Source organism: Protomyctophum bolini (assembly GCF_963924005.1).
Source record: "Protomyctophum bolini genome assembly, chromosome: 16".
NCBI lineage: Eukaryota > Metazoa > Chordata > Actinopteri > Myctophiformes > Myctophidae > Protomyctophum > Protomyctophum bolini.
The window spans coordinates 9,217,846-9,233,772 of NC_137877.1; the positions used below are offsets into that span (position 1 = coordinate 9,217,846).

Here is a 15,927-nt window from a genome sequence, read left to right on the forward strand (position 1 = left end):
TTTCATGGCATGTGATTACACCTCTATATACACTGCTCCCAGATCAGATTGTGGACCATGTTGAGTGAAGTCGGATGCCTTTCTATAGGGAACTGCAATACAGGAGCACAAGACATCTTCAGGACTATGCAGGGACAGATGTGGTTTGACGACTTCAGTAAATATGCTAATCTTTTGCGATCACACTTTGAAAAAAAGGCCTTTTTAAAAATCTTTTTCTATCTTTTTTAGATAGGTTCTTTTGACAAACCCTCTCAGGATGGCAGAAAACGTCACGGTAGAAAATGCCATGTCTTTGTCAGGAGTGCTGAAGGTGAAAGCACGGGAACAACAAAAGCAATCCATGGGAGGGTGGACGACTGTAATAATCGGAACTTTTGAGAGCAGCATCAGGAGAAAAAAATGGCCACAGAGAGTGGAGTGATGAATACAAAAAAAGAGTTGTGGTGTGGAAAATAACAAACACCCCGAAACACCAGGGAATCCTGGCTTCAAAAGAATCCTTCCGTCGCACTTGATGTCTCCAGTATAATCTGCCGAGGTTCCTTTTATTCTCCCCCTTGCGTCGCCACACTGCCTCCTGCCCATTTTTCATATTGACGCCATTTGAAGACGGGGTTGTACACAAGCCACCGTGCAGCTTCCAAGAAGCAGCCCTGAAGTAGAAACAGTTGCCCATTGATGCAGCACTTTATGACAAAGCTTTATCCCATTTTGACCTGGGAACGATTCTGCAAATGTCTTCTAAATCCTGCCTGATTTCTTGAAAAAATCTATGTTTTTCTATGTCAGTCGTTCTCAAACGCTTTCATGTCACTTTTCACAATTCTTCAAAAATAGCAGACCTACAAGCTCGTAGCGCGCCACTCGGTGGCGCGCTATGAGCTTGTAGATCTAATATCTTGTAGATTTAATAGCTAAAGTTCCGCCCAAAATGGGTTAAGACAATGTACAGTAGATCTATTTTCGGCAGAGAGAGATTTGGGGTAGAGCTATAAAACAAATGATTCAATCCTGGGGGGAGCAGCGATCAAATATGCACCTCGTTAAAAGACAATTGATCAATTACCCCAATTTGAATTTGAATTAACTGACCTGCAATTGAATGGATTATCATGCTAATTTTTTAGGGCTCATTTTTGTTACTTTTAATGTATTGAAAGATTTATTGTGTTGTGTTATGTTATGTTTGTTGTGGAACCCAGGAAGAGTATCTGCTACTTTGGTGGCAGCTAATGGGGATCCAAATGAATAAAGAATAAAGAATGTACAGTATAAAGGCCACCTTGTCCACTGGGCTCTCTGCCTCTCACGTCAAGGCACTCTCGCCTATAAACGCACTTCCAGGCGCCAGAGTTGAAAATATTTTAGCTTTCGGCAGGCAGGGGAAAAGCGATGCGTGCAAACGCATGGCGTGCGAACGAACGCCAAGCTACTGTAGTTTCCAAACACGAGGTGACACGGGGTCCATAGGGTTTAAGTGGTTAACAGACTCATGAGCATGGCAGGGACTGGTTCAAAAGAAAACCACATACGACTGTGAAAGTCCTATACTTTATGTTCCGTTACGTTCTGGTGCCATTTGTCGAGTCCTTCCTAGAGCGTCCGAAAATGGGCGATAACGACCGAGAATAGCAGGCCTATAAGCCGGGCCCCCCCCCCTGGTTGCATTGCATCGTGTTACGCTTGGACGGCGTCAAAGAATTAACCGGGGCGAATGGGTGACGCCGCAGACGCCGTCCCAACGCACGTCGCAAACCGTCAGCAGCGGAGCACCCTTCATTGAATAAAAAGGGAACATTCCCTGCGTTGATGATGATGATGATGACGACACTGACAGACGCCCGGTGGGTGCTTACGGCATAAGCACACAATGTGCCGCGGATGCCGAAGTGCTATTTATATATATTTATTTATTTAACAGAGTTACAAATTAGTTAGGGTCCATTTGGTTCCATTTGTATACACTCACAGAGTTACCATGCAAAGGATACATTTTTACACAAAGGATTTCACTGATATTAGCAGGGACTTAAAAACGACCTCCTCAGTATGGTGAATTGCATTCTGTACTGCCCACATTTCATCATGAGTAACAGAACCAAACAACGCCACAATGCCTTAGGGTCATTTGGTGCTGTGATAACGTATAGTCTCCGGGAAAATAATGAGGACGTCCATGCCCCCCCACCATCACCACCCCCACCCCCTCTATTTATCTAGGGCTACTGTTTGCACAATAAGTTCTATCACTGGAGAGAATCCTACTTCTACTATAGTTTGATATGGGTTGAGTAAGGACCCCCCCCCCCACACACACACACACACACACACACACACACACACACACACACACACACACACCTCCTCCTTTTACTATTCAGGAGAAATCCCTCTTCCAAGGAAGTGCGCAGAGAGGGAAAATTAGCCAGGAGTTTATTGGCCCAGATACAATAGCATGTGGATTGAAAAGGGCTTGCGATGACTGAACTCTCCTTTATCCCATTTTGGGCGGGAACCCCTTTTGGTGTTAGCATTATGTTATGCTTTAGCTATTGAAAAACAGCAGATCTACAAGCTCATAGCACGCCACCGAGTGGCGCGCTTCGAGCTTGTAGGTCTGCTATTTTTGAAGAATCGCAGAACGACTGACATAGAAACCTATAGCTTTTTCAGGAAACTGTCATTTTCAAACAGACATTTTTTAGAATCTGATCTCAAGTCAGAATGGGTTATTCCATGGCAAGTGCTTTGTGCCCTGAATGCACAGTGACTTTGATGCTATCTCTGTCACTGTGAGGCCCACGCCACGCCTGGGGTTCCTCGCACAAAAGAATATGAGGCACGATCAGAGGTCCTTGAATGGGCTTCCCGTCTCCTTTCTGAAAGGCTTGCACTCTCCCCTTTTATTCGTCATGTCTGTTATTACGAAATGGAATGGCACTCATTATCGATGTACATCATCGCGGTAAAAGGCTTTGATTCATTGTGGGTGAAAGAATAACACTTGATTGCATTCTTTTCAAAATTAATTAAATTACCCAGAGATAAATCCAGGAGAGAAAAATGGCTATACACTGAGAAAGCGGCGGTGGGTTTCTTTCTGGCATCTTGTATAGGCTCAGGCCTTATTCAATTTGGTGTTTTTGTCAGAATGTTGGCCCGTACATTCACTATGGCCACCCTTGAATGGTTGGTTGTGCAGGTACAAGCTCAAACGAAATGGATCTTATTGTAGCTGCACTGTGAGGAACAACAGCTTATGTTTTTGACGGGGTGCAAACGTTTATCCGACATACCAAGAGTTAGTCCGACAACACATGTGCTGCGGGTTAAAAACCATGCACCGTGCAGAAATGGTTCCATTTGTAGAATAACACTGGATTTTACAGTGCAGATTGGGATCCCAGAGATCCTTTTTAATATTCAAATGGGGGTCCGTGACCTATAATGCACACAAAACTGGGGGTCTTTGCAATGACAAAAGCTTGAGGAATAGGTGACTGGCATGCCATCCTGAATTTGTTCCTTATATACCATTGCTCACCTGCTCAAAACACCCATGTTCCTGCACTTAGCGCTTTCTTCAAAGGCATTCTCTGAACATGTAAGTGCACTGTAATCAAATACAGCTAATGGGTAGAAAAGGTCATCCATGGTTTCCCCCCACTCAGAGAACCGGGGGCGGGATGGGAGGGCACTCACGTACCCTGCATTCACGAATGGACAAGGACAGAAAAGATGGTATAAGGCATGGGAAAGAGGAGGATGGATGAGGAGCAAGAAGAGGAGAGACGGAGGAGGATGAAGAGGAGTGATGTCGCAGAGTCTACCATTACCGGCGTAATTTGCGGGCACACACTCAAGATCACGGCCAGACCTGCGAGTGGGTGGGCTGCCGGGGTCTGATGAGAGCCTCCATTACCATGGAAATAAGGTACAAATGGAGCGGGAGAGAGCTGGGTGAACCGAAGAGCACGGAACACGAGTGGAGAAATATATAGCTGTCAAACTGTGTTGGAGCAAACAGGTCTACTCGAGCCAGCCATGAGAGAGACCTTAACCCATTCTGACCTGAGATCAGATTTAAAGTCGTATGTCAGTCGTTCTTTGATTTTTCTAAAATAGCAGACTATACAAGCTCGTAGCGCACCACTCGGTGACGCGCTATGAGCTTGTAGATCTGCTATTTTTCAATAGCTAAAGCATAACGTATAATGCTAACACCAAAAGGGGTTCCCGGCGCCCAAAATGGGTTAAAAGCATCGAAATCTCTCTCAACTGCTTGGGCCAGGATAAGAGCTGTATACACTTTGTGGGATATCATTATGATTTATACAATTATTTTTTTCAGATTTGCAACATTGAAATTCGGCATGAACGTTGCCGACAGTTACTTCTGAACATCCCCCACCTTTGATTTAGTGCAATTTTCAAAGTTGAATTAAAGCATAAAATAAACCATATTAATTGGTAGCCTTGAATAGGAATATTTATTACAAAATACTATACCAAAATACTTACAGATTTTCTGTCTTATCGATGTAATTTAACGCTTTGGAACAATAATAACAAAAAACTAAAAAATAAATTGCATTCACATGCTATGCTCTTCAAAAACAAACAAAACAGACTTAAAATGGGCAAAATAAATGGTTCTCTTTCTCAGCCGTCACTTCCCTGCGACCCCGCTTGAGGTCCAGGCCCATAGTTTGAGAACCTCTGTACGGGATCGATGGATGCCTGTAGCAACCAAAATAGTCGTCGAAGTCTTTCGACACATGCACAGCTGTTAAACCCCATACTCATTGTCATGCAGCACGCGGATGTTTCCATTATGTATATTAATTCCCAACCCCACTGTGTATTTCCATAAGAAAAAGATCCTATAGGATTCTAGGTCAATCCCCCCCCCCCCCCCCCCCCCCTCCCCTTCAAATGAAATTCATTTTTTCACAGCTTTAGTGAAGCGGTGATTAAACCATTTTAGACAGGAACCCCTTTTGGTGTTAGCATTATGTTATGCTTTAGCTATTGAAAAATAGCAGATCTACAAGCTCGTAGTGGCGCGCTACGAGCTTGTAGGTCTGCTATTTTTTTTTAAACAGACATTTTTAGAATCTGATCTCAGGTCAGAATGGGTTAAGCCTTGAAGGCTTTGAGGTACTCCATTCTGGAATACAGACCGTGTGATAGGAGGGAGGAAAAAGAGGAGCGCAGCTGCGTGCTCCTATCCTCCTGACGAGGTAATAATGACATAGGAGCAAAGGAAGGTGGAATAGTAATTCCCACTCTGCCGCATGGCTGTGTGCGAGGAGCCAGAGCCAGAGCAACAGGAGTTTAGGATTAAGTGACAGTGATGCTGATGGATACTCTATCTGGAGAGAGAGAGAGAGAGAGAGAGAGAGAGAGACAATTCCAACTGATTGTTGGAACGGTCATCATGCTGATTGATTTAGCCAAATCGGACGTGGACGGAGTGAGAGGCGCACTAGCCGCTCCCAGTGTGGTCGTATCTATCACTTCAGTGGGGCTGTCTAGCCCACAGACGACTATTTTTTTTGCAGAATAGCCCACAGGGAGTGCAGTGTCGAGATCGAACCCACGGTTGTCGAGAACCGCCACAAAAGGCTCTGGACAGGGCCCCTGCCGATGCTCTATATATGGAGCTGGCCTGTTCTGACATCACAATACTCCATATTTGGGCATGCAAGACACAGAACTCCATAGGAATAAAGGGACACAGAGAGACACATACAGACATTTCTATATGCAACAGGTATTGCATAGCAGGGTGGGGCATGGATCTCCAACTTCCATCGTTACTGACTCTGTGCTCTACAGCCGGGCACCGCTCTAGTAAACACTGGGGCCATTTCATCTGTTTACTATAAATGTACATCTACATTTGCATAATGGAATTTTAAACCCAATTCACTGAAAGTGAGAATAGGGGGAAAAAAACCCATCTCATTTCCAGATGTAAAAATGACCTCTGGATACAGTATGTCTCTTCATAATCATTATGATTGTAAACTTTCATGGAAAGCTTTGATTTAAAGCAAGTTGCATATTTGTATGAACTGTACCGTTGTTTCTAAAGTGAACCGAAATACATATTTTAAATCTCTTACTTGTTCACAGTAAGTAATGTAAGCATGTAACAACATTCAGTGTTTTTGTGGAAATGTTTAGAAATTATGTACTGTAGGCTATCTGAGTGAGAGACACACACACACACACACACACACACACACACACACACACACACACACACACACACACACACACACACACACACACACACACACACACACACACACACACACACACACACACACACACACACACACACACACACACACACACACACACACACACACACACACACACACACACACACACACACCGTACATTTTGAATCAAGGCAGACAACGATTTATATTTGTGTTTTTGTTTAGTTTTTCCCGTGCTGGGCAAGTTGTGTGGGCGCTGTGTAATCGGTCCACCGCATCACGGAGCACCCCCCCCCCCCCCCCCAAAGCTGCTTGTTGAAAACACAGAGGTAAAGTCAGTGACGTATGTATCACGGCCACAAAGAACAGGCGTAAACGGCACTTCCGCATACGTCACGGTCTATGACTTGGCCAACCGAACCGCGCACAAAGCTGTGCACGACCATAAAGTGTGGTCTTCTCAATTGTATATATATATATATAGAGTAGAACAGAATGTTAAATGCAAACCATGCAAGACACCAACCAGCACATCAGGAGCAATTAGGCGTTCAGTGTCTTGCACAAGGACACTTCGACACCAACTCTGGGGGAGCCCGGGTTCGAACTGGCAACCTTGAGGTGACCATCTAGCCATTCTACCCCTGAGCCACCGCTACCCGCATAGAATAGAATAGAATAGAATAGAAATAGAAATAATATTAAAATGCTTACTGATGTGTACAGATGGCCCTCCCCGTTCATGGCGATGTATAACCCTGTCTTCACGGACTGAATGGCGACAACTCTGAGGCCCACAGGAATAAGGTTGAACAAAGCTGGAAGACAAACGCACAAGAACAAACACACAGGCACACACGTGCATGCAAATATCACTAAACATATTGCAATAAAACAGAATAGACAATGAGTTAACACGCCGTCAGAGGTCAATGCACAAAACAATATGTATAGTGCCGTTCATCAAATAAATATAAACTGACCCATCATTAGCGCAATCACAGAACATAGATAACGCTAGCTGTCATGTGGTTAATTGCTGCATGGCTGCTGAACGTGACTAGCCTAGCATAGTTACGCTGGATAACACTGAGCTATAGGCTACCTGGAAGGTAGCTGGGCTGTAATTGGGGCTACCGCTGGTGCATGGCAGATTTAATAGCCCCTTTGTTATCGTAGCAGACTCCTTCGGCCTGTTAGGTAATGGCTATTGTTTATACTGGCGAGCCAGGTTGTGACATCTAGCTAAGTGTACAGTAGTGTGACAGACTTAATGAGCTCTGAAGCCTTGGTGTTGGCTTTGTTCTTTCTTAGTTTCTGAGGGGCGCTAGCCCCTCCTATACAGCTTTTGTCCCCCACACGTCTCATATTTGCCATTTATAATGAAAGGAGAAATTAGGTCATACAGTATGTGCCGCAAATATTATGTACATTTATGGCAACACAAACATTAAATGCCATTGACAATGAAGGGACATTTTCTGTCATATAGACGAGCAATTTGGCTAACAAATCACATAAATTCAGTTGTCATGAGATGATGTATGATGATGTATAATGATAAGAGCGCCCCTCACTTCACACGGGTGTGATTTATTTACTACAAAAGAGGTGAGTCGTGAAATACAGTGTGTAACTGTTGATTTTGGCTGTATAGTACAGGTAGGGCTAGGCAATATATCAATATTATATCAATATTGTGATACGAGACTAGATATATTATACAAGCGATGATGCGACAATTTGATGTGATGCATTGTGAGCTCGTGATTCTGCTACTTTCCCTGTACATTGTCGGCCAATTTGAAATATGGCCGTGGCCTAGTGGGGATGGCCTAGTGGCCTAGTCCTAGTGTGGATGTGAAATATGGCCTTGGCCTAGTGGGGATGGCCTAGTGGCCTAGTCCTAGTGTGGATGTGAAATATGGCCTTGGCCTAGTGGGGATGGCCTAGTGGCCTAGTCCTAGTGTGGATGTGAAATATGGCCTTGGCCCAGTGGGGATGTGGCCTAGTGGGGATGTGGCCTAGTGGCCTAGTGCTCTGGCCTCCGCAGGTAGTGTGCGTGCACAGTTTCTCGCCGATTTGCCCAACGTTGCCGGAGATCACAGGTCACAGACGGACGGACACAGGGAGGTCACTTTCGAGCCCAGCAAGTGCAAGGCTAGAATCCTGTCCAGAAAGAGAAACCCATCTCGACCAGATCTCTTCTTTGGGATGACCAAAATCAAGCTCAGCCAGCAGACGGAGGTTCTGGGTCTTGGCATAATATATAGACAGTAAACTCACGTGGACCAGCCATCTGTGCAACATCTGCAAACGCGCTGGACAATGTCATGGAGCACTGCGTAAGCTGGCCAACAAGCTTGATGCTGAAGGCAGGGCTAACGAAACCCAGGTCAGGAGCATAATGGAGTGCTCCTGTCTAGCCTGGATGAATGCCTGTCAGACCACTCTCCTCAGGCAGTTGGACAACATCCAAAAAAAGGGCCTTAAAAATCATTGGGGTGGATGAGGAACCTTGCCCTACAGCAGTATATGCCATCAACAAGCTGAGTCATCGCTGAACAGTTTTAGCAACAACTTTTCTCTACACGATGCACACTCCCAGCTGTCCAACGTGGACCTCAAAGCACTGCTACCGCAAGCTCACACCTCAGGTCGAATCCCCCGGAGGGTACTATAGTACCAAGCCTTGGAAACACCCAAGTCAAACACCAAATGCCTTGATAGGAGCTTTCTCCATGCTATAACAATAAACATGGAACAGCCTTCCCCCTGCGGTTGTTGGGAGACATTACATCAAGCAGTGTTCATGACACATACACGGACGGACGGACAGACACGAAAACATAGTCCTGTCCTTGCGGAGACAAATCACCACCTACAGTATATATATTATTATCATCATCTATATGAAGGCATTTGGTATACTGCCCAGCCCTAATTAAAGGTTACATTTCCCAAGTACCTGAAGAGTAGGTCTAATTTTAATGTAAATAATAGTGCATTATAATATCAAACAGTATGTGAATACTAAAGATAGCATTGCTATCTATGACTTGTTTACACTTGTTTTAAGCAGCCCATTGGATGTGACACGTACGTGTCATGTCAGCTCATCTGGATAATTTGACACGCGGTTGAGTTAGCGTTAGCACTATGAACTGAAATTAAATTAATCAGCTAGCCTCAAGCACTTGCAGAGCAGTACCAGAGCAAGCTAATATTATAATATGTTCCACAATAAGCCTACTGGTTTGTGGTCTACTTTCCATTTCAGAGAGAAATTTGTAATATGCAGTAGGTGTCTACTGTAACATGTCACCAAGAACTACAATCAATTGAGAATGGATTCAAGATGCAAATGTCAGTTCTTCTTTTTTTTGCATGTTTTTGAGGGGCCTACTGTATATACAGCTTTTGTCCCCTCACGTCTCATATTTTGCCATTGACAATGAAAGGAGAAATTAGGTCATAATTATGTGCCCCAATATGACGTAAATTTGTGGCAACACAAACATTAAATGTCATTGACAGTGAGGGGAAAATGTACGTAGACGAGAAGAAATCGGCTAACCAATCACATAAATTCAGTTGTTCATGTATAATGATAAGAGCGCCCCTCACTTCACACAGGTGTGATTTATTTATTTATTCATATAGGCCTACCGGTATATATATTTTTACACTGACAAGCCTTGGCCATCTCATCGCACTACAGCATAGTGATTAAACCATTGTGTAATGGTGTCCGAAAGTATAATCATCATAATCCCCATCTTAATTGAATGCATCAGAAAAATAGGGCAACAAACTCTACTAGTATACATGCAGTACACCAATGATGTCATTCTTTTTCTTATTTTTTTCACCCAGAAGTTGACTATAATCTCAGAATTTCCTAATGTACTGTAGTAGAGAGAGAGTAGTGGTGAATGATTGAGTGATTTCAGATACAGCCATGGCTAGTGTGTACTGCAATGTCACTGATTCATGATAGTGTAGAGGAAATAAGCCACAGGCCGTCACACACACACACACTGAATGGAATGCAAGAGGCTGAGCTAGACCTTGTCGGGGTTACTCACAGGAATTACTGCTGTCATCCTTCGTCCCATCAAGAGAGCCATCGGGGTTCATTTGCAAGTAGTATCCCTGCCTGCAATATAACCTGGTCACTATGCCCTTGAGCTGGGGATCTGTGAAGGGAAAGAAAGAGAGCGAGAGAGGGAAAAAGAGGGGTGGGGAGGTTTATGGACAGATTAGAACACATGTCACAGAGTCGAGAGTGACGAATGAAGCAGGCCGCAGGCAAAATGAGCTTGCGCAAGACTGACAAATCAATAGGTGTTCCAAAACACCAAAAGGGGTTCCCGTCCAAAATGTGTTGTTAACCTATGCATACCTATATTGGAGCAAGTCATCATTGGCCTTCTTTTTTTTTTTTTTTAAACAAACTAAATAAAATACTACATATTTCACAATTTTTAAAGCAGCAAGACTAGCACATCTTACAAGGTTACAATGTGTGTTATGAGCTTGTAGATTTTCTTTTAGCTATTCATCATACATATTATATGGTTAATGTACAATATGGATATTACAATGTGCATTTTTTGTTTATCGCGCCAGCCCCTGAGATGAAGTAAAACAATGACCAGAACTCTTAATGTCACGTTATGGCCTTTATGTTTCATGGGCAAATATTTCAGACAAAAATGCAGGGCACATAATCTATTGAATGCGCCCTGCCCTGCTCAGAGATAGGCGATCCAATTATAGGCAGCAGAATTAATCTGTGACTGCTTGGCTGGCATAATGAACCCAACAGCACCCTCTCTGGGTCCTTGGTGAGGGAAATAACATCCAGCAGGCCTGTCTGCACCTTCCAGCACACCTGATAAATAAGCTAACATTTACATATCTCAATGAATCACCACCACCGTGGTAAACATGTATAGACTAATAATGCTCGGATGGAACCTTGTGTTGAGCACCGACCAGTTATATCGCAATTTGCAATTGGATATTCGTATGATTTAGTGCCGAGGGCACAGACAGACAGACATTCTCAAAAGAATTTGAGAATGGTGACACGGTGTGATGAAAAGATAAAGCTGTGTTGCGTGAAGTGAAATTAATTTCAATAAAACAACACTTGGGCATGCCTTGGGACCTCAGCTATGGACATTTACACTGGGAACATATTGCAACTGTTGAGGGTTGACAGTGATTTTTCTTTTGGTGTGTGTGTGTCTGTGTGTGTGTGTGTGTGTGTGTGTGTGTGTGTGTGTGTGTGTGTGTGTGTGTGTGTGTGTGTGTGTGTGTGTGTGTGTGTGTGTGTGTGTGTGTGTGTGCGTGCGTGCGTGCCCTACAGTCATACAGTATGTCATCAACATTAGCTTTATCTGGAGACAGCCATCACCCCAGATTTCACTCCAAGAAATCCCTTAGGAGGTGAACAATCACATTCACCTGAGCCCGCAACGGTGTGTACTGCTAGTGTGCTACTATTCGCTACTATGTTTGCGATCCTGTACTTGCATCAATGTGTGCATGTGTGTGTGTGTGTGTGTGTGTGTGTGTGTGTGTGTGTGTGTGTGTGACCACACAAGCGTGGCCACCCACGGGAGATTTCAGCAGGTCTTACCGAGGGCAAATACTGGATGTGTTTTTTCCCTCTGTGTATTATAGCTTAGGGCAGTCTCTTTGGAAAACCACTCTGCTGGGCAGTGGCCTGAGACCTTTTCGCTGCCGACTGAAAAGAGGAGAAAATGCCTTTTCCGCCAGAGGACTCTCGCAGCAATACTTTGTTCTATCAAAGGCCTTCAGTGCTTTAATTGTTATGGACAATGACAAGCAAAAGCGTACGGTAATTAATACACCATCGATATACCATACCATGATGTATAAATTAGGCTTTAAGCGGAATGCGTCCGTCACATCTAAGGAGACCTCTGCAGAGACCGGTGGCTGACAGCTCTTGTTAACGAAACTATTCAGCCCCTATATCCAATGTGTTGCAGCATGCAGCAATTCAGGATGGGATTTTCTGTTTTGTGGGAGGCGGATATTGCCGCTGATTGCCGAAGCCCCTTTCCTTTCTCTTTTTAACCTTACTCTTCACATAATGGGACAGACACTGGACGTGTTACCTGGCCAATGAACAAAATAGATTATTTTTCACAAGTGAACAGGAGAAAAATGCCAACCTTTCATTGTCCTGTCAGCAGTCTGTCTTCACTGCCCAGCACAACCTATATACCCACATCCTGCACCCTCCTAATTGAAACGTTACTTATTAGAATGTCTCCCTTACACACACTACTCAGTTTTGAGGTCCACTAAAATGGGGGGGGGGGGGGACATTTTGGATGACGTCCCCAACCGGGAAATGACATCGATTGTTGCCCCAACAGTGGAAGTGGAACAAAGTGCTTACAGGACTGCAGGAGGTGGCAGTCTGCCGTCAACGAGGCGGATGCGAGCAAGGACGCGGTCGCGTCTCACCCTCAGGCGTCTTACTGGTATAGTCAGCTCCACATATGGAGATCCATGTGTTGTGTACCAACTTGGTTCATTTGCAAGTGTGACTCGCGTCGCAGCAGTGTGTGTGTGTGTGTGTGTGTGTGTGTGTGTGTGTGTGTGTGTGCGCGTGCGTTTTCTGTGAAGACCGGTGAAGCAATAGCACGGTGAGACTGACACATCAAAGAGGCAGTTCTTCAGGGCATTGAGAATCTGCAAGGGTCAATGCAGGGATGCAAATGGCAGAACGCATTAATCTTCTAACTCTCTCTCTCTCTCTCTCTCTCTCTCTCTCTCTCTCTCACACTGAATTGAGAACAGCAATTGACAGCAATTCTGCTCTTACCGTCTTATGTCATACTCCCCATGGCAAAATGTAAATGTTGCTTATAATCTAGCATCATGTGTGTGTGCATTTTAGCTGTGCACGTACCACTGTCACATTATGTAACAACCCATTCACACAAACCATAATAGAGATAATGTGTTCATTCATGGAAATACAACCACACATAATTGCATTCACAGCTGAGTTCACACACAAACACGGACACGCACGTGCAATCGTGCATACACACACACACACACACACACACACACACACACACACACACACACACACACAGGGACACAGGGACAGACCCAGGGACACAGGGACAGACACAGCTAGGGACACAGCCAGGGACACAGGGAAACAGGGACAGACCCAGGGACAGACCCAGGGACAGGGACAGCCAGGGACACAGGGACAGGGACAGACCCAGGGACAGACACAGGGACGGACACAGGGACAGACAGACAGACAGACAGACAGACAGACAGACAGACAGACAGACAGACAGACAGACAGACAGACAGACAGACAGACAGACAGACACACACATACACAGATTATTTTATGTGTATACGCTATACGCAATCCCCTAGAGCAAACACACTTGGGAGGACACACTATAAAATGGCCCTCTTTCGATCGATTAATGACTTTGATCAGTAGCATTTAAAACAATCTGCGGGAGTGAGATTGATTTCCAAGACAGTTCAGTAGAGGCCCATCTGTAATAATTAAAAAAGAACCAGAGCCCGGTGTTATAGCTGTATTGAATATCTTTGCGTGCAAGTGCGTGCGTGCGTGTGTGCGTGCACATCTTTGCATGCAGGTGAACTTGGCTTCAGGCTCCATGCAGGCTATAAATCATGTGATCCTGGCCACAACCCCTGGGGGAAGCCAGCCAGAATATCTCGCACAGATGCGGATTCCCCTTCTCGTTTGCGAGAACTGTTTGTACATTTCCCAGCTGAGGCTGTAATGAAAATTACTCGGGTCGAAACTTTTGCTCTAATTAAACATGTGAGCATAAAAAAAGGATCATATGACAAAAGAAAAAGAAAGTAGAGCATGTGAGAGATACTTTAACGAACGCATGACACAAACTAATGGTTCTATATAGTGAATGTGTCCATATGTATAGTTTGCATTAACCCATTTTGGGTGGGAACCCCTTTTGGTGTTAGCATTGTTATTATGCTTTAGCTATTGAAAAATAGCAGATCTACAAGCTACGAGCTTGTAGGTCTGCTATTTTTTGAAAAATCGAAGAACGACTGACATGGAAACATGGCTTTTTCAGAAAACTGTCAGGATGTAGAAGACATTTTTAGAATCTGATCTCGGGTCAAAATGGATGAATGCTAGCGTGTGCAGCACTGCAGCTCAATTAAAGTGAAATGTCTAGTCTACTGGGATGTGGAATTCTCTCATATCTCTGGGCACAAGCAACACTGAAGGTCAAGTACGTGGGTGTGTTCGTGGTGTGGAAGGTTACTTTTCACAATGACATCGCAATCCCCTTCAGATCTCACATACAATACTGTATGTTAGCTCAAAATCAGACCCGTCTGAAGTGAGTGGTGCTGTGCTGTGCTGTGCTGTGCTGTACTAACCCTCCTGTCTGTCTGTGTCTGTGCGTTAGGCTGTGCAACAGTGACACTTGGTGGTGAACAAACGCTATAACGCTATTTTCGTGCTCGGACACAGCCAGGGACACAGGGACAGACCCAGGGACACAGCGACAGACCCAGGGACACAGGGACAGACCCAGGGACACAGGGACAGACCCAGGGACACAGGGACACAGGGACAGACCCAGGGACACAGGGACACAGGGACAAAGCTGTCTATAGGAGTGGTTGCACCATATAGCTGTCCGGAGTCCTGCAGGGCTCCTTGCCCCTCTCCCGTTTTCACTCTACACTAAATAGCTTTGCTGAATATAGCCGATCTACAAGCTCACATCGCGTCGCATTGTGATGTGTTGTGAGCTTGTAGATATGCTATTTTTTTTTTGCTGAACGTTCACCACCAGAATAGGGGTGCTACGGTTCAAGTCATTACAGTAAGTGATATTATATGAAAGTTATACGAGATTGGAAATGTCATGCCATGGAAAATCTAAAAGACATATGGCACTGCATTTCAGAATGACACAGCATTTTCAGTAGCGGCATAGGCTTGCAGAGAGAGAGAGGGGGGGGGGGGGGAGTTAGATGTGGTTTGTGAACTCTGAAAATCCTCAGCTGGTTAATCAAACTCATCTCTCCGTGGAGAATCTCCCCGTTAGCAAGGTCGCAGAGGTCTAAAACGTATCCCTTGTTTACTTACATTTTTAATATTGCATTGTGAAGAAAATCTAAAATGAACGTGTAGGTCTGCTATTGTTGAACGTTTTTGAAAAAAAAATTGAAAGCATAGAAATGCATAAGTGCATGATTGCATAAGTGATTAAAACCAAGAGAAGACAAACATTGTTATGCCATATATCATGACATCAATTACGACTTTCCAAAAATCCCAGATCTATTCTATTCTCATATCACAATAGTGATTATATTATATATTCCCCAACCCTATTGTCACACATATAGGGGAACAGCATGTTGGATTGGCACCATGCAGCAGGCTGACGGTTTTCTTTCAACATAACTATCAGTGGCACCAAACCTCACATTGTGATTGCTCTGCAATGGGGGAATAAATTAAGTTCTCGATATGTATATGAATGAATGATATGAAAGCGCTTTGAGCACTTGGAGCGCCATAGAAATGCAATCCAATTCATTATGCATCTAAATGTCTGTCTCAGCGAGGTCGTGATCATGATGGTGT

The 15,927-nt window shown here is 44.4% G+C and overlaps 1 protein-coding gene across 2 annotated transcripts in view; it reads right to left on the reverse strand.

The window, feature by feature from the left end:
• The window catches only part of fgf14 (fibroblast growth factor 14), a gene marked incomplete at its 5' end in the record, with an annotated part of 129,401 nt that overhangs the window by 27,203 nt on the left and 86,271 nt on the right, over positions 1-15,927 (reverse strand). For both annotated transcript variants that reach the window (XM_080786396.1, XM_080786397.1), the window contains 2 exons: positions 6,951-7,054; positions 10,325-10,435. In XM_080786396.1, coding sequence (XP_080642522.1) covers positions 6,951-7,054; positions 10,325-10,435 — 215 coding nt within the window. The remainder of the gene's footprint in view (positions 1-6,950; positions 7,055-10,324; positions 10,436-15,927) is intronic.